The sequence below is a fragment of the Salmo salar genome, chromosome 17 (assembly GCF_965601325.2).
Source record: "Salmo salar chromosome 17, fSalSal1, whole genome shotgun sequence".
NCBI classification, from domain to species: Eukaryota; Metazoa; Chordata; class Actinopteri; order Salmoniformes; family Salmonidae; genus Salmo; species Salmo salar.
The window spans coordinates 74,951,704-74,972,773 of NC_138307.1; the positions used below are offsets into that span (position 1 = coordinate 74,951,704).

General features: G+C 41.9%; 2 protein-coding genes across 2 annotated transcripts; both read right to left on the minus strand.

Moving 5' to 3' along the window:
• Positions 1-57: 57 nt before the first annotated feature.
• On the minus strand, positions 58-12,595 carry LOC106576521 (uncharacterized). Its single transcript, XM_014153740.3, has 3 exons — positions 11,763-12,595; positions 5,829-6,119; positions 58-2,980 (listed from the first exon to the last, which is right to left on the minus strand). Exons 1-3 carry the CDS (start codon positions 11,926-11,928, stop codon positions 1,641-1,643), a joined length of 1,797 nt encoding a protein of 598 aa, XP_014009215.3. The 5' UTR covers positions 11,929-12,595; the 3' UTR covers positions 58-1,640.
• Positions 12,596-12,733: 138 nt separating this feature from the next.
• LOC145861427 (uncharacterized) lies at positions 12,734-19,831 on the minus strand. Its single transcript, XM_082964110.1, has 2 exons — positions 19,529-19,831; positions 12,734-14,589 (listed from the first exon to the last, which is right to left on the minus strand). Exons 1-2 carry the CDS (start codon positions 19,692-19,694, stop codon positions 13,340-13,342), a joined length of 1,416 nt encoding a protein of 471 aa, XP_082820236.1. The 5' UTR covers positions 19,695-19,831; the 3' UTR covers positions 12,734-13,339.
• Between the last annotated feature and the right edge of the window lie 1,239 nt (positions 19,832-21,070).

Consider the following 21,070-nt stretch of genomic DNA (forward strand, 5'->3'; position numbering starts at 1 on the left):
GGACACTGATGCACAAACATAGGTTTATCTTTATTTATTCATTAGGCTAGTAGCCTATATGTATAGAATGACAATATGTCCTCCTTTGGAGAGCATTTAAAGGTCTAATGCAGCTGTTTTTATCTCAATATCAAATCATTTCTGGGTTACAATTCAGTACCTTACTGTGATTTTGACAATTTTAAATGAAAACAAATAAACAAAAAAGTAACAACAGCATTTGCTTACCAAACTGTATGTTTTTCGCACTTATTGTATTTAGAAATTTACAAAAGACAAACTGACCGCCACAACCAACCATAGATGGTAGTTCCTATTCAAGTCAAGACTGCCAGCCATTGCTAGTGTACCCATGAGTTTAACAGTCAAACTGACAGGGTCAAAGGTCACAAAACCCTTCTATGGATTATGTCTATTGCCACAACACAACAAGCTGTTCCACACATAGAATAAGGAGTGATAAGCACACCAAAGACGGCATTAATGAATTAAGTAATCAAATAAAGACAACACTTCTAAAAGCCTATTTCACACCATAGCCTGCTGAATCTGTAAGATCAATTTTCTTTCATTTTGATTTCTTCACAAATGAAACTATGGCACTGACTCGCACATGGGTTGATTTTTCAGCACTGTCTCAACGAAGAGTTTGGCGTTTGACTAACTATGTGTGACGTGGAAGCGCAGCTACAAGCCTGCTAGAGTTAGCGGCAGGCGGACAAGCAATATCCACTGTCAAAGTATTGATGAAGCCTGAGCTGGAATGTGAAGCTAACTGAAGCTGGTTAGCTTTAGAAAACTCTGAGTTGATTTAGCTTGTTTCGTAGTATACCACTCAGACGTTAAAAACCTAATCCTGATTTACAGTCACCTTTGACCCCACAGTACACAAAATATATGACATCCCCTTATGGCCAGTCCAGGTCAGTCATGTCTGGTTCAGTTTAGCATGGTCCTGTTTGGTGTGTGTGTTTTAATGTGTTTAGTAATGGGTAACATTGTTGATTCATTTAACATTATACCTTCATAGGTCTGTGAAGAATGATTTCAAATGACTAACAAGTTTTACATACATCAGAGATGGTGTGATGGGATCATATCTCAAACAGTGCCATCTAGTGGGGAGAAAGGAGAAGTGTCATCACTGAGTTAATTAGCAGTGCCACTGTCAGAGAAGACACTTGTGACATGACCTGAAAAGGTAGTCTTTTCCTCTAAAGCCTTGGAGTGTTGAGACTAGAAACCTCATTCTGTGACCTCTATCTCTCCCTCCAGACAGTTGTAAAGTAGCTCGGCCCTCCATGTAGACCAGAGAGTAGCAGAGAGCACTGTGGAGAGAAACAGCAGGTTACCAATAGAATAGATCAGAGACCAGAGGAACTTTAATCCTGAAGCATGGAGAGCAGATCCCTATGAGAGGTATCATCGTATCGTCCTCCACCAACCAATAGATGTGAGTCTATGAGCGTGTACTCAGAGTATTGTCCCCATCCTGCCCTTTTATTCTCATCTTCTGACTGAATAGATTTTTGTCCTAGTTTTCTGTTTTCATCCTGTTTTCCATGATTGTGGGTGTTTTTCACATGGATTAGTAAATTAGACTTTCGAGTGAAGCTTTCTCCGCACACATCACAGCTTAATTATTTCTTGCCTGTGTGAGTCCGTATATGTGCAGTTAGGGTCCCCTTCTGGGAGAAGCTTTTCCCACAGTCTCCACAGCTAAATGGTTTATCTCCTGTGTGAGTCAGTATATGCCTACTAAGGTTCCCCTTCTGGGAGAAGCTTTTCCCACAGTCACAACAGCTAAATTGTTTCTCTCCTGTGTGAGTCAGTAAATGCGTGGTTAAGTTTTCCCTGCGTTTGAATCTTTTCCCGCAATGATCACAGCTAAATCGTTTCTCTCCTGTGTGAGTCAGTTCATGCTTCTTTAGGTTCCCCTTTAAATGGAAGCTTTTCCCACAGTCACCACAGCTAAATGGTTTCTCTCCTGTGTGAGTCAGTATATGCCTACTAAGGTTCCCCTTCTGGGAGAAGCTTTTCCCACAGTCTCCACAGTCAAATGATTTCTCTCCTGTGTGAGTATGTTTATGCTTCCAAAGTTTACCCTTCAAATTAAAGCTTTTCCCGCAGTCAGCACAGTTAAATGTTTTTTCTCCTGTGTGAATCTGTATATGCGCGGCTAGGGCCCCCTTGCGATTAAAGCTCTTCCCACAGTCGCCACAACAATAACGTTTCTGCCCTGTGTGAATCCTCATGTGCTTGGACAGATCGACTTTGAGTTTGACAGTCTTGCCACAAACAGGGCAGGTGCAGGGTTTCCCACTGTGACAGAGGCGGACATGGCCCTTCAGTTTACAGGTGGAGTTGTAGCGTATTCTGCAGAAGCAACATTCACTGACTTTCTTCTTGATGAGAGTCACATGCCTTTGCAGGTCAGTTTTCTCTGCCAACTTTTCACCACAGTCACGGCAGTGGGGAGTTTTTCTAGACGTGGTGATGGGTTTGAAACACACTGATGGATTTGGATCCAATGGCGGGCTGGGATCCAATGGTGGGCTGCAGTCAAGTGCCACTGGGTCGCTACTTACGGCTGAGATTTGGCTGGAGGGATTGTTTTGATTATCTGAAGGGTCACAGGGAATGTAGAGACCCTTAAGGTGGGTCACAGTAACAAAAGGTGTGAGATCCACTTGTTTAGGGTCATGCTCTCTGTTCTCCACAGTCTGGGTTTGGGGAGAAGTGAAGGGCTGAAGTGGGTCCTCCTGATCACATTCACTTTTCACACAGGAAGGAATGAATTTGAAATCAGCCTCCAGCCCTTGAGGCTGCTCTTCTTCCTGACTGGTCCTGAGTTCCTCCTGTTCCTCTTTAATCTGTGGAAGTTCTGGGTTCTCCTGCCCCAGACTGGGGCTCCACTCCTGCTCACAGTGCTGCTTCTCATGGAGAACCTCCTCTTCAGAGACAGAGAGCTGCAGAGATTCTGAAGGAAAGGAGAGAGGAGCAGAGGTTATCTATAGAGCCTTTAGACATCAGGGTTGGGGTCCATTCGAAGTTAAAGCTAGAATCCTTAGTTGCGCCATACTTTGTTTTACTTATAAATTAATTATATCCATTGGTTCTTGAAGAATATAACGTATAAATTAGAGGTCGACCGATTAAATGGCCGATTAATTGGGGCCGATTTCAGGTTTTCATAACAATCGGAAATCGGTATTTTTGGACGCCGATTTGGCCGATCTTTTTTTTTTTAGACCTTTATTTAACTAGGCAAGTTAGTTAAGAACACATTCTTATTTTCAATGACGGCCTAGGAACGGTAGGTTAACTTCCTTGTTCAGGGGCAGAACGACAGATTTTTACCTTGTCAGCTCGGGGATTCAATCTTGCAACCTTACGGTTAACTAGTCCAACGCTCTAACCACCTGCTTTACATTGCATTCCACGAGGAGCCTGCCTGTTACGCGAATGCAGTAAGAAGCCAAGGTAAGTTGCTAGCTAGCATTAAACATATCTTATAAAAAACAATCAATCAATCATAATCACTAGTTAACTACACATGGTTGATGATATTACTAGTTTATCTAGCCTGTCCTGCGTTGCATATAATTGCTTAGGTACACGTTGCTCCAACCATAAACATCAATGCCTTTCTTAAAATCAATACACAAGTATATATTTTTAAACCTGCATATTTAGTTAATATTGCCTGCTAACATGAATTTCTTTTAACTAGGGAAAATGTGTCACTTCTCTTGCAAACAGAGTCAGGGTATATGCAGCAGTTTGGGCCGCCTGGCTCGTTGCGAACTGTGAAGACTATTTCTTCCTAACAAAGACAGCCGACTTCACCAAATGGGGGATGATTTAACAAAAGTGCATTTGCGAAAAAAGCACAATCGTTGCACGACTGTACCTAACCATAAACATCAATGCCTTTCTTAAAATCAATATACAGAAGTATATATTTTTAAACCTGCATATTTAGTTAAAAGAAATCCAGGTTAGCAGGCAATATTAACCAGGTGAAATTGTGTCATTCTGCGTTCATTGCACGCAGAGTCAGGGTATATGCAACAGTTTGGGCCGCCTGGCTCGTTGCGAACGAATTTGCCAGAATTTTACATAATTATGACATAATATTGAAGGTTGTGCAATGTAACAGGAATATTTAGACTTAGGGATGCCACCCGTTAGATAAAATACGGAACGGTTCCGTATTTCACTGACAGGAAAAACGTTTTGTTTTCGAGATGATAGTTTACGGATTCGACCATATTAATGACCTAAGGCTCGTATTTCTGAGTGTTATAATTAAGTCTATGATTTGATAGAGCAGTCTGACTGAGCAGTGGTAGGCAGCGGCAGGCTCGTAAGCGTTCATTCAAACAGCACTTTCGTGCGTTTGCCAGCAGCCCTTCGCAATGCATTGCGCTGTTTATGATTTCAAGCCTGTCAACTCCCAAGATTAGGCAGGTGTTTACCGATGTGAAATGGCTAGCTAGTTAGCCGGGTGCGCGCTAATAGCGTTTCAAACGTCACTCGCTCTGAGACTTGGAGTAGTTTTTCCCGTTGCTCTACATGGGTAAAGCTGCTTTGAGGGCGGCTGTTGTTGATGTGTTCCTGGTTCGAACCCAGGTAGGAGCGAGGAGAGGGACGGAAGCTATACTGTTACACTGGCAATACTAAAGTGCCTATAAGAACATCCAATAGTCAAAGGTATATGAAATACAAATCGTATAGAGAGAAATAGTCCTATAATTCCTATAATAACTACAACCTAAAACTTCTTACCTGGGAATATTGACGACTCATGTTAAAAGGAACCACCAGCTTTCATATGTTCTCATGTTCTGAGCAAGGAACTTTAAACTTTAGCTTTTTTACATGGCACATATTGCACTTTTACTTTCTTCTCCAACACTTTGTTTTTGCATTATTTAAACCAAATTGAACATGTTTCATTATTTATTTGTTGGCTAAATTGATATATTATATTAAATTAAAATAAGTGTTCATTCAGTATTGTTGTAATTGTCATTATTACAAATAAATAAATAAATAAATAAATAAATAAAAATAAATAAAAAATTGTCCGATTAATCGGTATCGGCTTTTCTTGGTCCTCCAATAATTGGTATCGGTGTTGAAAGATCATAATCGGTCGACCTCTAGTATAAATGCCTCATGAACATAGTTCAACTGTCGTCCCCCATCAGAACCTAAAATATAACCTTGTTTTACTCCAATGTTTGTAAACAATGTAAATATAGCCACAAAACATGGTTAAAACTATAATGTTGATATCATGGAGGGTCAGTCCTTGCATCCATATCTCAGTCTATGAATTTGAGAGTGGTTACATTTCTCCAGGCTCATCCTTTACCTTTTTGCCAAAACAGAGGTGGGGTGCCCCCATTTAATTATTGTTTCAATTAAGGACTCTAGCTTTAACTAAGTAGATTCATGAAGTAAACAAAAATTCCAATTCAATAATTGAACAACTAGAATCTACTTTCAATTACTTCTCAATAAACTGAAGATAATAAGCTATTTACATATTTACGTTCAGTACATAAAAACGTAATAGAATGTTCAATTGAAAGGGAACAATGCTGTACTGGGCGAACAGTTGAAAAACGCGGAGGGGTTGGGTTGTGGGCTCAAAATGCACTGCTGCCCTTTAAATTAGTCACTCATTGCTTCAAGCCACACCTCGGCACACCCACCAAACGGAGGAAACATATCTCGAAGTCTGTTCAAGAACGTTTTAGGAAAATTTGTCGTTCAGTACAAACCATTCCGCAACGTAGCAAACGAACTGAACGCACCCCTAGGGTCACTCTCTCTGTTCTGCACAGTCTGGGTTTGGGGAAGAGTCAAGGATTGAAGTGGGTCCTCCTGATCACATTCACCACTTTTCACACCGGAAGGAGTGAATTTCATATCAGCCTCCAGCCCTTGAAGCTGCTCTTCCTCCTGACTGGTCCTGAGTTCCTCCTGTTCCTCTTTAATCTGTGGAAGCTCTGGGTTCTCCTGCCCCAGACTGGGGCCCCACTCCTGCTCACAGTGCTGCTGCTCAGGGAGAACCTCCTCTTCAGAGACAGAGAGCTGCAGCAAGTCTGGAGGAAAGGAGAGAGGAGCAGAGGTTATCTATAGAGCTTTTAGACCGTCGTTACTAGCTGGCACAGCTACAAAGTCATAAACCCTGCCTATTTCTAAAATGTCTCTTCTTGAAGCAGAACTGAACTTGAGAACCAACTTCTCTTGTTGAAAACAGCATATGTGACATCGATATAAGTCAGAAACATTTATGCCAGTGCCAAGATTGACTAAAAAGTGCAAGTAGGTTAATTTTGTTCATAAAGTCAGTCTCTTGCAAAACTGAGTTGTGAGATTTCAGTGCAAGAGTTCATCATGACTTAGTTGAGGGTTGGGTTTGATTTCCACAATGCCCACTAACACGGGATAAACAGCTGCGGTGACTTAACTCTATCCAATCGTACGGCAGAACACAGAGTGAGAAAGACCTGCCCAGCAGTTGGTTTACATAGGACAACACCTTTTTACTTTAAAAATACTGCACCAAACACCTTAGCTAGATGGAATAATGGCGCCGGAGGGGATGGCTGCCGTTTTACGGGCTCCTAACCAACTGTGCTATTTTGTTTGTTTTTTCGCATCGTTTGTAACTTATTTTGTACATAATGTTGCTGCTACCGTCTCTTATGACCGAAAAGAGCTTCTGGACATCAGAACAGTGATTACTCACCTCGAATTGGACAGTATTTTTTCTTTAATGAGTCCGACATGAAGGATATACTGCTTCCCCGAGACCAGGCCCAAATCCTCGTCATTCGCGTGAAGAAAAAAACTGAGATACAGGGGGCGGAGGTCGGGGTGCCTTGTGAGAATTCATTGGTGAGTGGGTAGACCTCCACAACCATCCGTCCTATTGGCCAACGTGCAATCACTGAAAAATAAACTGGATGACCTATGATTAAGTCTATCCTACCAACGGGACGTTAAAAACTGTAATATCTTATGTTTCACCGAGTCGTGGCTGAACGATGACACAATATAGAGCTGGCTGGGTTTTCCGTGCATTGGCAGGACAGAGCAGCTACGTCTGGTAAGATGAGGGGCGGGGATGTGTGTCTATTCGTCAATAACAGCTGGTGTGCGATGTCTAATATTAAAGAAGTCTCGAGGTATTGCTCGACTGAGGTAGAGTACCTTGTGATAAGCTGTAGACCACCGAGAGTTTTCACCTCTCTATTTGTAGCCATCTATTTACCACCACAAACCGATGCTGGTACTAAGACTGCACTCAACGAGCTGTATAAATAAGAAAATGCTCATCCAGAAGCGGCGCTCCTAGTGGCCGGGGACCTTAATGCAGGCAAATTGAAATCCGTTTTACCTCATTTCTACCAGCATGTCACATGTAACCAGAGGGGAAAAAAATAACTCTAGACCACCTTTACTCCGCACACAGAGACACATACAAAGCTCTCCCACGCCCTACATTTGGCAAATCTGATCATAATTGTATCTTACCGATTCTTGCTTACAAGCAAAAACTAAAGCAGGAAGTACCAGCAACTCGCTCAATACGGAAGTGGACAGGACTGTTTTGCTAGCACAGACTGAAATATGTTCCGGGATTCATCCAATGGCATTGAGGAGTATACCCCCTCAGTCACCGGCTTCATCAGTAAGTGCATCAACAACGTTGTCCCCTCAGTGACTGTACATATCCCAACAAGAAGCCATGGATTACAGGCAACATCGACACTGAGCTAAAGGCTAGAGCTGCTACTTTCAAGGAGCAGGATACTAATCTGGATGCTTATAAGAAATCCCGCTATGCCCTCAGACGAACCATCAAACAGGCAAAGCATCAATACAGGGCTAAGATTTTATCCTACTACAATGGCTCCGACGCTCGTCGGATGTGGCAGGGCTTGCAAACTATTACGGACTACAAAGATAAACCCAGCCGCGAGCTGCCCAGTGACAAGAGCCTACCAGACGAGCTAAATGCCTTTTATGCTTGCTTCGAGGCAAGCAACACTGAAGCATGCATGAGAGCACCAGCTGTTTTAGAAGGTGTGTGCAAGACCTTTAAACAGGTCAACATTCACAAGGCCACGGGGCCAGACGGATTACCAGAATGTGCACTCAGAGCATGAGTGGACCAACTGGAAAGTGTCTTCACTGACATTTTCAACCTCTCCCTGACCGAGTCTGTAATACCTACACTACGGGTCAAATGTTTTAGAACACCTACTTATTGAAGGGTTTTTCTTTATTTTTTACCATTTTCTACAATGTAGAATAATAGTGAAGACATCAAAACTAATGAAATAACACATATGGAATCATGTAGTAAATACATTTTTTTTTAAACAAATCAAAATATATTTTATATTTCAGATTCTTCAAATAGCCACCCTTTGCCTTGATGACAGCTTTGCACACTCTTGGCATTCTCTCAACCAGCTTCACCTGGAATGCTTTTCCAACAGTCTTGAAGGAGTTCCTACATATGCTGAGCACATGTTGGTTGCTTTTCCTTCCCTATGCAGTCCGACTCATCCCAAACCATCTCAATTTGGTTGAGGGTCGGGGGATTGTGGAGGCCAGGTCATCGGATGCAACACTCCATCGCTCTCCCTCTTGGTAAAATAGCCCTTACACAGCCTGGAGGTGTGATGGGTCATTGTCCAGTTGAAAAACAAATGATAGTCCCACTAAGCGCAAACCAGATACGCCATCCTGTCACTGCAGAGCGGGTCGAGAGTTTCAAGTTCCTTGGTATCCACATCTCCAATTGTCACGTCCTGACCAGTAGAAGGGGTTATTTGTTATTATAGTTTGGTCAGGACGTGGCAGGGGGTATTTGTTTTATGTGGTTCGGGCTGGTTGTGTTTATAGGGGGGTGTTTGATTTATGTATTCCGGGGTTTTTGGGCACTGTTCTATGTTAGTGTATTTCTATGTTCGGTCTAGTCTAGTCTATTTCTATGTTTAGTTTATTGGGGTTGGACCTTCAATTGGAAGCAGCTGGTTATCGTTGCTTCTGATTGAAGGTCCTATAAGTAGGAGTTTGTTTTCATGGTTTTTTTTGTGGGAGATTGTGCTGTGTATAGCTTTGTGCCTTACCGGCCTGTTATTCGTCGTTGTGTTTTGGGTTTTTTTCCTTCTTTTTCCTAAATAAAGAAGATGAGTGTACATATACCCGCTGCGTTTTGGTCCTTACCCTACGACAACCGTGACACCAACAATCTATCATGGTCCAAAGACACCAAGACAGTCGTGAAGAGGGCACAACAACACCTTTCCCTCCTCAGGAGACTTAAAAGATTTGGCATTACATTTTTTTTAAATTTAACTAGGCAAGTCAGATTAGAACAAATTCTTATTTACAATGACAGTGGGTGAACTGCCTTGTTCAGGGGCAGAACAACAGATTTTTACTTTGTCAGCTCGGGGATTCGATCTAGTAGCCTTGAGGTTACTGGCCCAACACTCTAACCACAAGGCTACCTGCAGCCCCATAGGTCCCCAGATCCTCAAAAAGTTCTACAGCTGCACCATCAAGAGCATCCTGACCGGTTGCATCACTGCCTGGTATGGCAACTGCTCAGCATCCGACTGTAAGGCGCTACAGAGGGTAGTACGTATGGCCCAGTACATCACTGGGGCCAAGCTCCCTGCCATACAGGACCTATATACTAAGCAGAGTCAGAGGAAGGCCCAAAGAATTGTCAAAGACTCCAGTCACTCAAGTCATAGACTGTTTTCTCTGCTACCGTATGGCAAGCGGTACCGGAGCGTCAAGTCCAAAAGGCTCCTTAACAGATACTACCCCTTAAGCCACACAGCTGCTGAACAATTAATCAAATGGCCACCAAGACTATTTACATTGACACCCCTCCCTTTGTTTTTACACTGCTGCTACTCGCTGTTTATTATCTATGCATAGTCACTTTACCCCTACCTACATGTACAAATTACCTCGACTAACCTGTATCCCTGCACATTGACTCAGTACTGGTCGTCCTGTATACAGCCTCGTTATTGTTATTTTAATGTTACTTTTTATTTATTTTTAACTTTAGTTTATTTAGTAAATATTTTCTTAACTCTATTTCTTGAACTGTATTGTTGGTTAAGGCCTTGTAAGTAAGCATTTCACCCCCTTGTTGTATTCGGCGCATGTGACAAAAAAATGTATTTGAATTGTGCAACTAAAATATCAAAATATCAACATTTCTTGAGTTATCTTAGATTCATTCTGGCTTGTGTGAGGAAGAGATACTAGCTTTGTTCCTGTGGTGTCTCATGGGGACAAACATTAGTAACTGCCACGTCAAACCACACTTGAAATCTCTTTTTTACCCCACATTTCGATCGTGTCTCATCACTGCAACTCCCCAACGGGCTCGGGAGAGGCGAAGGTGGAGTCATAAGTCCTCCGAAACAAGACCTGTCCAACCGCGCTCCTTAACATCCGCCAGCTTAACCCAGAAGCCAACCCAGAAGCCAGCCGAAACCAACGTGTCGTTGAACAGTGTTTCCTCCTTGCGACCGAGGTCAGCCTGCAGGCACCCAGCCTGCCACAAGGAGTCGCTAGGGCGCGATGAGCCAAGTAAAGCCTCCCCGGCCAATCCCTCCCCTAACCCAGACGCTTGGCTAATTGTGCGCCGTCCTATGGGACTCCCAGCCATGGCCGGTTGTGGCACAGCCCGGGAATGAACCCGGGTCTGTAGTAACGCTTCTAGCACTGCGATGCTGCGCCACTCAGGAGGCCCAAATCTTCTTCTTAATGAGCAACAGAAAAACACGCGGAATCGGTTTGTTCGGTTGCCCTTTAAAATCTGATTTTAAACCTAACCTCAACCACTGTTAACCTTTTGCATAGCGCTAACCTTAAATGAAGACCAAAAATATACAGTGCCTTCAGAAATTATACACACCCTAAGACTTTTTTCACATTTTGTTGTGTTACAGCCTAAATTGTGACGGTGCACAAAGATGGCAGCCCCCCTGTGCTTACCACAGACACCTAATTTGCTATGTTGTCTGTATTGTACAGTGCTCTCCTTTACTCTTATTTTGTAGTGGCATTAGCACAGTATACATGGTCACAAATCTAGCTCCATGACGGTGGCAATTTCAAAACAAAGAAAAAGTAGTTTGTTCTGAACCATGTCGCGCGCCATAGTTTAAAAAGTCTGGCTAGTGCTCAAACTAAAGACATCATTTCTGAATTCTTTCATCTTTATGCACCTTCGCCATTTAAAATAAGTGGAATTACGTTTTTAGACATTTTTACAAATGAAATGCTGAAATGTCTTGAGTCAATAAGTATTCAGCCCCTTTGCTATGGCAAGCCTAAATAAGTTCAGGAGTAAACATTTTCTTAACAAGTCACATAAGTTGCATGGAAGTTAAGTTACACTCTGTGTTAAATATAATTTTTTTATGACTAAGTCATCTCTGTACCCCACACATACAATTATCTGTAAGGTCCATCAGTCGAGCAGTAAATTTAAAACACAGATTCAACCACAAAGACCAGGGAGGTTTTCTAATAACGAACCTGTGGCCTTGTTTTAGGCACAATTTAGTGAAAGCCCCAAAGGCTTCATACATCCTCGTTTTAAAACATGGATAAATTGTGATCACTGAAAGCCTAAACAGTTTATTTATTGAGTAGAACTGTAGCTATCTAGCTATCAGTATATCTATACGAACCTATTCTACATAGTTTTATCTCCGGTGTGATCCGCAGCAGTCTCCGTAGTCGATCATTCTCTTCGTCGTACTCTGCTACCGTTTCTTCAACTGCCCCGAAAATCTCCACAGCTGCCGCCGTTAAACGCTCATTTAAAAACACACGAAACGACTGTAGTGCAGACATGTTTCTGTCGACGGAGAGTTGGGTATTCAGCTACTATACCTTCGTCCACGAGGAAAGAATGGTGGACACAAACAAAACAAACCGCTCACAGTTTTTCTTCCGTATTGTCTTAGTCTGTTTTTATCAGCTGGTGGCTTGTCCATAAACATAAATGGCCCCGATGTGGATGGGGTTATACTACAAGCGCCATGCAAATTATAATGTAAATATATTATGTAATTGTTTTCCCACATGTTATGTAATAGGCTGATCATTCCTTGCATGAACTGAATTGAAAGACAACACATTGTAACACATGCTACTAATGGCAGCAGCTTGGGACTGATGGGACAGCAAGCACTAAACCAGAGAAAGCCGTTATCAACAGCTATTATAAAGAATGTTATGGAAATGCGACTGAAAAAACAATAATGCATTTAAAACAGAGTTTCTGTGTGTGTACACGCAAAGAGGGCAAGATAAACTACATTCCCAATCTGTCCCTCATACCATCACGGCCACCTACATCCCCAGTTTACAATTGGCTCATTCACCCCCCCCCCCCCCCCCCCTCCCCTCTCTCCCCAGTAACTATTCATCAGGTCGTTGCTGTAAATGAGAATATGTTCTCAGTCAACTTACCTGGTAAGTAAAAACATGTAATGTATACATTAAAAAGTAGTCAGTCACAATTGACCCCAGTACACATCACCTAAGACCTCACCCTCATTCCCATGGTCAGTCATGTCCTGTTCAGTTTAGCATGGTCCTGTTTGGCTATAATACAATGTGTGTGTGTGTGTGTTTCAATATGTTTAGTAATGGGTAACAGTGTTGATTTATTTAACATTATACCCTCATAGGTTTGTGGAGAATGAACTGAAATGACTAACAAGTTAGACCTGCAGGGCAACTGCGATCACAGCTCCAACAGTGTCATCTAGTGGTGAGAAAATAAGCATCATCACTGAGTTCATTAGCAGCGCACTGTCAGAGGAGAAGACACTTGTCACATGACCTGAAAAGGTAGTCTTTTCCTCTAAAGCCTTGGAGAGTGTTGAGACTAGAAACCTCATTCTGTGACCTCTATCTCTCCCTCCAGACAGTTGTAAAGTAGCTCGGCCCTCCATGTAGACCAGAGAGTAGCAGAGAGCACTGTGGAGAGAAACAGCAGGTTACCAATAGAATAGATCAGAGACCAGAGGAACTTTAATCCTGAAGCATGGAGAGCAGATCCCTAGGAGAGGTATCATCGTATCGTCCTCCACCAACCAATAGATGTGAGTCTATGAGCGTGTACTCAAGAGTATTGTCCCCATCCTGCCCTTTTATTCTCATCTTCTGACTGAATAGATCTTTGTCCTAATTTTTGTTCTTCTTTCAGTTTTCATCCTGTTTTCTTGTTTTTCACATGGATCAGTAAGTTAGACTTTTAAGTTAAACTTTTCCCACGGTCATCACAGCTAAATGGTTTCTCTCCTGTGTGAGTCAGTTTATGCTTCCTTAGGGTCCCCTTCTGACTGAAGCTTTTCCCACAGTCTCCACAGATACATGGTTTCTCTCCTGTGTGAGTCAGTTCATGCTTCCTTAGGGTCCCCTTCTGACTGAAGCTTTTCCCACAGTCATCACAGAGAAATGGTTTCTCTCCTGTGTGAGTCAGTTTATGCTTCCTAAGGTTCCCTTTCAAATTGAAGCTTTTCCCACAATCACCACAGATAAATAATTTCTCTCCTGTGTGAGTCCGTATATGCCTACTTAAGTCCCCCTTCTGATAGAAGCTTTTCCCACAGTCTCCACAGATAAATGGTTTCTCTCCTGTGTGAGTCAGTTTATGCTTCCTTAGGGTCCACTTCTGATTGAAGATTTTCCCACAGTCACCACACTTAAATGATTTATCTCCCGTGTGAGTCTTCATGTGCTTGGACAGATCCCCTTTGAGTTTGAAGGTCTTGCTACAAACAGGGCTGGTGCAGGGTTTCCCACTGTGATAGAGTCGGACATGGGCCTTTAGTTTACAGGTGGAGTTGTAGTTTCTTTTGCAGAAGCGACATTCACTGGGCCCCTTCTTAAATAGAGTCACATGCCTCTGCAGGTCAGCTTTCATTGCAAACATTTCGCCACAGTCACGGCAGCGGTGAGTTTTTCTAGACATGGTGCAGCGTTTGAAACAGTGTTCCACCATTGACTGGTTTGGATCCAATGATGGGCTGGAATCCAATGGTGGGTTGGGATCCAATGATGGGCTGCTGTCAAGTGCCGCTGGGTCGCTGCTTACGGCTGAGCTTTGGCTGGAGGTATTGTTTTGATTATCTTGAGGGTCACAGGGAATGTAGAGACCCTTAAGGTGGGTCACAGTAACAAAAGGTGTGAGTTCCACTTGTTTAGGGTCACTCTCTCGGTTCTCCACAGTCTGGGTTTGGGGAAGAGTCAAGGACTGAAGTGGGTCCTCCTGATCACGTTCACTTTTCACACAGGAAGGAATGAATTTGAACTCTATCATATCAGCTTCCAGCCCTTGAAGCTGCTCTTCCTCCTGACTGGTCCTGAGTTCCTCCTGCTCCTCTTTAATCTGTGGAAGCTCTGGGTTCTCCTGCCCCAGACTGGGGCTCCACTCCTGCTCACAGTGCTGCTGCTCAGGGGTAACCTCCTCTTCAGAGACAGAGAGAGAGAGCTGCAGGGAGTCTGGAGGAAAGCAGAGAGGAGCAGAGGTTAGCTTTTAGACATCAGGGTTGGGATCAATTCGAAGTTAAAACTAGAATCCTTAGTTGCTGCATAAAATGTTTACCAAAACAAAGGCAGGGTAACCCCGCTTTATTATTGTTTCAATTAAGGACTCTAGCCTTAAGTAGAATAATGAAGTAAACAAACATTCGATTTTCAATAATTGAACAACTAGAATCTACTATCAATTACTTCTCAATAAACTGAAGATATACTATTTATTTCAAAAGTTGTTTGTAAAAAAATGTATTTACGAATTCAAATCACTTCCTGGTTTTCGTGACAATGTTTGTATCCATGTACGGTATTGGCAAAGATGGTTTGGTATGAAGAGATGTAGAAACCGCTTCTTAAAAATAAATCCCCGATCACGCATGTAGGTGATGTCATGGCGACGTTAGCTAGATAACGAGGTGTTTTAATTTAGGTCATGTCAATGATAATATGGCTAAAATGATCAAGCTAGCTAACCAACAACTGTAACGATGTACACTGAACACCAACATCATGTAAAGTGTTGGTCCCAGGTTTCATGAGCTGAAATAAAAGATCCCAGAAATGTTCCATACGCACAAAGAGCTTTTCTCTCAAATTATTATTATTTCTCCTTTGCCAAGAATCCATCCACCTGACAGGTGTGGCATATCAGGAAGCTGATTAAAAAACACCATTACACAGGTGCACCTTGTGCTGGGAACAAATAAAGGCCACTCTAAAATGTGCAGTTTTGTCGACCAACACAAAGCCACAGATGACAAGTTTTGAGTGATCGTGCAATTGTTAGGTAAAGGCTTGTAAGCATTTCACTGTAAGGTCTACACCTGTTGTATTTGGCGCATGTGACAAATAACATTTGATTTGACATGCTGACTGCAGGAATGTCCACCAGAGCTATTGCCAGATAATTTAACATTCAATTCCCTACCATAAACTACCTCCAAAGGTGTTTTAGAGAATTTGGCATTACATCCAACCAGACTAAAAACCGCAGACCACATGTAACCCTGCCAGCCCAGGACCTCCACATCCGGTTTCCTCACCAGCGGGATTGTCTGAGACCAGCCACCCGGATCGCTGATGAAACTGAGGAGTGTTTCTGTCTGTAATAAAGCCCTTTTGTGGGGAGAAACTAATTCCGATTGGCTGGGCCTGGCTCCCAAGTGGGTGGGGCTACGCCCTCCCAGGCCCACCCATGGCTACACCGCTGCCCAGTCATGTGAAATCCATAGATTAGGGCCTAATGAATTTATTTAAATTGACTGATTTCCTTATATGAACTGTATCTTAGAAATTGTTGCATGTTGCATTTATATTTTTGTTCGGTATAAAGTTGAAGTTGGAGGTTTACATACATCTTAGCCAAATACATTTAAACTCAGTTTTTCACAATTCCTGACATTTAATCCTAGTAAAAATTCCCTGTTTTAGGTCAGTTAGGATCACCACTTTATTTTAAGAATGTGAAATGTCAGAATAATAGTAGAGAGAATGATTTATTTCAGATTTTATTTCTTTCATCACATTCCCAGTGGGTCAGAAGTTTACATACACTCAATTAGTATTTGGTAGCATTGCCTTTAAATTGTTTAACTTGGGTCAAATGTTTCGGGTAGCCTTCCACAAGCTTCCCTTAATAAGTTGGGTGAATTTTATCCCATTCCTCCTGACAGAGCTGGTGTAACCGAGTCAGGTTTGTAGGCCTCCTTGCTTGCACAAACTTTTTCTGTTCTGCCCACAAATTTTCAATAGGATTGAGGTCAGGGCTTTGTGATGGCCACTCCAATACCTTGACTTTGTTGTCCTTAAGCCATTTTGCCACGACCTTGGAAGTATGCTTGGGGTCATTGTCCATTTGGAAGACCTATTTGCGACCAAGCTTTAACCTCCTGACTGATGTCTTGAGATGTTGCTTCAATATAGCCACATAATTGTCCTGCCTCATGATGCCATCTATTTTGTGAAGTGCACCAGTCCCTCCTGCAGCAAAGCACCCCCACAACATGATGCCGCCACCCAGTGCTTCATGTTTGGGATGGTGTTCTTCGGCTTGCAAGCCTCCCCCTTTTTCCTCCAAACATAATGATGGTCATTATGGCCAAACAGTTCTATTTTTGTTTCATCAGACCAGAGGACATTTCTCAAAAAAGTACGATCTTTGTCCCCATGTGCAGTTGCAATCCGTAATCTGGCTTTTATATGGCGGTTTTGGAGCAGTGGCTTCTTCCTTGCTGAGCGGCTTTTCAGGTTATGTCGATATAGGACTCATTTTACTGTGGATAAAGATACTTTTGTACCTATATCTTTTGTACTTTCCTCCAGCATCTTCACAAGGTTTATTGCTGTTGTTCTGGGATTGATTTGCACTTTTTGCACCAATATACGTTCAGCTCTAGGAGACAGAACGTGTCTCCTTCCTGAGCGGTGTGACGGCTGCGTGGTCCCATGGTGTTTATACTTGCGTACTATTGTTTGTACAGATGAACGTGGTACCTTCATGCGTTTGGAAATTGCTCCCAAGGATGAAACAGACTTGTGGAAGCCTACAATTTATTTTCTGATGTCTTGGCTGATTTCTTTTGAGACTTTACTATGATGTCAAGCAAAGAGGCAGTGAGTTTGAAGGTAGGCCTTGAAATACATCCACAGGTACACCTCCAATTGACTCAAATTATGCCAATTAGCCTATCAGAAGCTTCTAAAGCCATGACATAATTTTCTGGAATTTTACAAGCTGTTTAAAAGGCAGTCAATGTAGTGTATGTAAACTTCTGACCCACTGGAATTGTGATACAGTGAATTATAAGTGAAATAATCTGTCTGTAAACAATTGTTGGAAAAATTACTTGTGTCATGCACAAAATAGATGTCCTAACCGACTTGCCAAAACTATAGTTTGTAAATAAGAAATGTGTGGAGTGGTTGAAAAACGAGTTTTAATGACTCCAATCTAAGTGTATGTAAACTTTTGACTTCAACTGTAGGTTGTGCCTTTAGAAATCCACTTCTCAAACCTGGCCTGGTCTGCGGTTTCCACTAGTTGCCACAGTCGAAATTGGCTATATTGTAAAAATGTTTGCAAACAAAAATCTGCTTAATTTAAGGTTAGGTTTAAAATCCCATTTTAATCAGAAAAATTTTAGAAATAGGCAGAGGGTTGACTTTCTGGCTGTGGTAACTAGTGACGACACTGAGGCCTCATTTCTAAACATGGTGGACACACAGACTTTCCCCAAAAAGTGTGTGCCAGTTCACGCAAAAGTTGCCATTTATAAAAACTGAACTTGACATGAGAATGTGCTTATCCTCCCACAAACTTTAGAACAGGCATATGCACCGTTTCTAGTGGTTTAAGTATTTCATTACAATTATTGTAAAAGTAGCCTAGTAGTAGCCTGGAAGTGGTGTTGGAGAACCAGTATGAGGCACTGTTTCCTCTGGTAACAAAAAAAAATACTTATATCCCAGGGCAGTGATTGAGGACATTGTCCTGTGTAGGGTGCAGTCTTTCAGCTGGGATGTTAAATGCGTGTCCTGACTCTTTGGTCACTAAAGATCCCATGACACTTATCACAGAGCAGGGGTGTCAATTCTTGGCTAAAAGCCCAATCTGGCAACCTAATCATTTACAGCTTCCCATTGGCTCATTAATATATTTTCTGTAACTATTCCCCAGGTTGTTGCTGTAAACGAGAATTGTGTTTTCAGTTAACTTACCTGGTGATGGCACTCTTATTCAAAATAATAACAAGATTCTCTGTTAGTGGAGATTCATTTTTTTCTTCATCTTTTCATTGTAAAAGTGTATTTTTTTTATTTAACCTTTTTAACTAGGCAAGTCAGTTACGAACAAATTCTTATTTACAATGATGGCCTATACCCGGCCAAACCCGAACGACGCTGGGCCAATTATGCGCCGCCCTATGGGACTCCCAATCACGGCCGGATGTGATACAGCCTGGAAATAAATTACGTTTCTTTTGTCTCAAGTAAACAATATTTAATTTATAAACATAATACATATTTGCAGAATCATTGCAGAATATATCTCACGCCACTTTTTCTGGCCATGATGCGTTCATATTCCCGAAGTAGATTTAGCTTCCAGCAAATGACCACGCCCGTCTCATTTAAATAGTATCTAATAGAGTAAAATACTTGAAATAATAGCCTGTATCCAGGCGGTTTATAACATTCAGTAGAATTTAACAGATGAACAGAGTTGATGTTTTACTTTGACGTGTGTAGGTTATGGGCATTCCACTGTAACTAGGCATAGGCCTATTGTATAGTTTTACATTGTCTAGTCTGTCCACTCAAAAACAATGTTTCACAATTCGCGGGCAGTGCAGAATATTTAGGTTCGGGAAAAAGTCATCGCTAATCATTAGGCTACTGAATTCAAACGATCTGTTTACAGGTCCACAACAATTTGCAATTGGAGTTCTTTCAGAAGCGGTCAAATATAACAAATGTCACTGTACACGTTTTAAACAGTCTGCCAACACATCCAGAGACATTTGATCAAGTTCGCCGTTGCTATATTTCCTTTAAACGGCCTTGGCCTAATTCAAATTCTTCCAAAGTATACAGCAAATGAGCGCGTTATAAAACGATGGATGGGCGTTTTTCAGGCAGAGTTTCAGGACGGGTCTGATTTATGATGGCAAACAGGCGTGCGCCAAGTTTATACATCTTAATATTTGTGTAATTGCGCAGTCTTTTCAGAAATAATGTGTAACGTTAGCGACTGTTATGAGGCCCCTGGTCTGCCGAACCTGCTTTGGAAGTCTCGCGATGTTGGGCCTCTGGTTTTAGAAACTGGTAATAAAACATATTGAAATGGTGATCACTGAAAACAGTTTATTTATTGAGCAGAACTGCTAGTGATCTACATACGAACCTATTTTACATCGTTTTATAATCGGTGTGATGCGCAGCAGTCTCCGTAGCCGATCATTCTCCTCCTGGTACTCCACTACCGTTTCTTCAACTGCCCCAAAAATCTCCACAGCTGCCGCAGTTAAACGCTCATTTAAAAACACACGAAACGACTGTAGTTTAGACATGTTTCAGTGGACTGAGAGTTGGGTATTCAGCTAGTATGTATACGTCCACAAGGAAAGAATGGTGGACACAAAAAACAAACCCGCTCCCAGTTTTACTTCCGCATTGTCTTTTTCAGTTTTTATCAGCGGGCGGCGATCCCATGTGGGTGGGGTTTTTTACTACACACCAATGACAATGGAAATAGATACATTAAGTAATAGGGTGGTCAAGGATTATCCTTTCTTATTGCATGAACTGAATTGAAAGACCTGCAACGGCTTGGGACAGCGTGCACTAAACCGGAGACGGAGAATGCAGTTATCAAGAGCAATTATAAGGACATGATATTGAAATGGGGCTGAAAAAACAAATGCGTTTAAAACAGAGTTTGCATGTGTATAAAATGCACTTACACGACAGTGCACCCACAGCATTCTGTTGTACCCTCTCCTGTTTCTCTCTTTCTCTACTATATCTCCTAGTATCCCTGTCGAGTGAGATGGACGTCAGTGTTCTGGTAACAGTATAACTTCCTCCACTGTCCCTTTCCCCCATACTGGCTCGAACCAGTGATCCTCTGATCGCAAACACACGTAACTGCCCTACTTGACAACATACCAACTGTTTGAGCTATGTAAAAAGACTAAACTAGCTGAGGAGTGAGTTTAAGGTATGTTTTTAACTCCATTACACACCGAGATAAATACAGTTTAAGTTGGATATTCAACGGATATTCCGCTTTCAAACTTCAATAGCTTTCAAACCACTTGAGCCACAGACTCCAAATAAGTGTCATGATGTTGGAAAAATTGCGCACAACATTGCACAGGTCTTATTTTCACGATTTGGACATTCATTTCAATAGCTCCTTGGTCATGTGACCTACCCTTCTATATTGCACACCCTTTATTTTGTCCATTTTCTTCTCACATGATTTTACATGAATTTTTAAAAATGTTAAATTTCAGTAGCTCCTTGGTCATTGACCTAGTGACTTCAAACAAGGTTCTGAATGTGCACTGACTACCCTTCTATATTGCACACCCTTTAGTTTGTCCTTTTCCATCTCACATGATTTTACATGAATTGTTCAACATTTAAAATGTCAATAGCTCCTTGGTCATGTGATCTAATGACCTCAAACAAGGTTCAGAATGTCCACTGACTATGCCTTCATATCACACACTCAGATATTTGTCTACTTTCATCTCATGCTATTAAACTTAAACCTGTAAGCTTTACAGGCCATCTACACCCAAAAATAAAATTGTTTTTTACCTAATTGTCACATAACAGCTAACCATTCATTATTGAAAATATAACAATCAAACTTGCATTACAAAGAATACGCAGCTGAAGGTGTCCTGCTGCATGGTGTGAGTTATTTCCCCTCCTT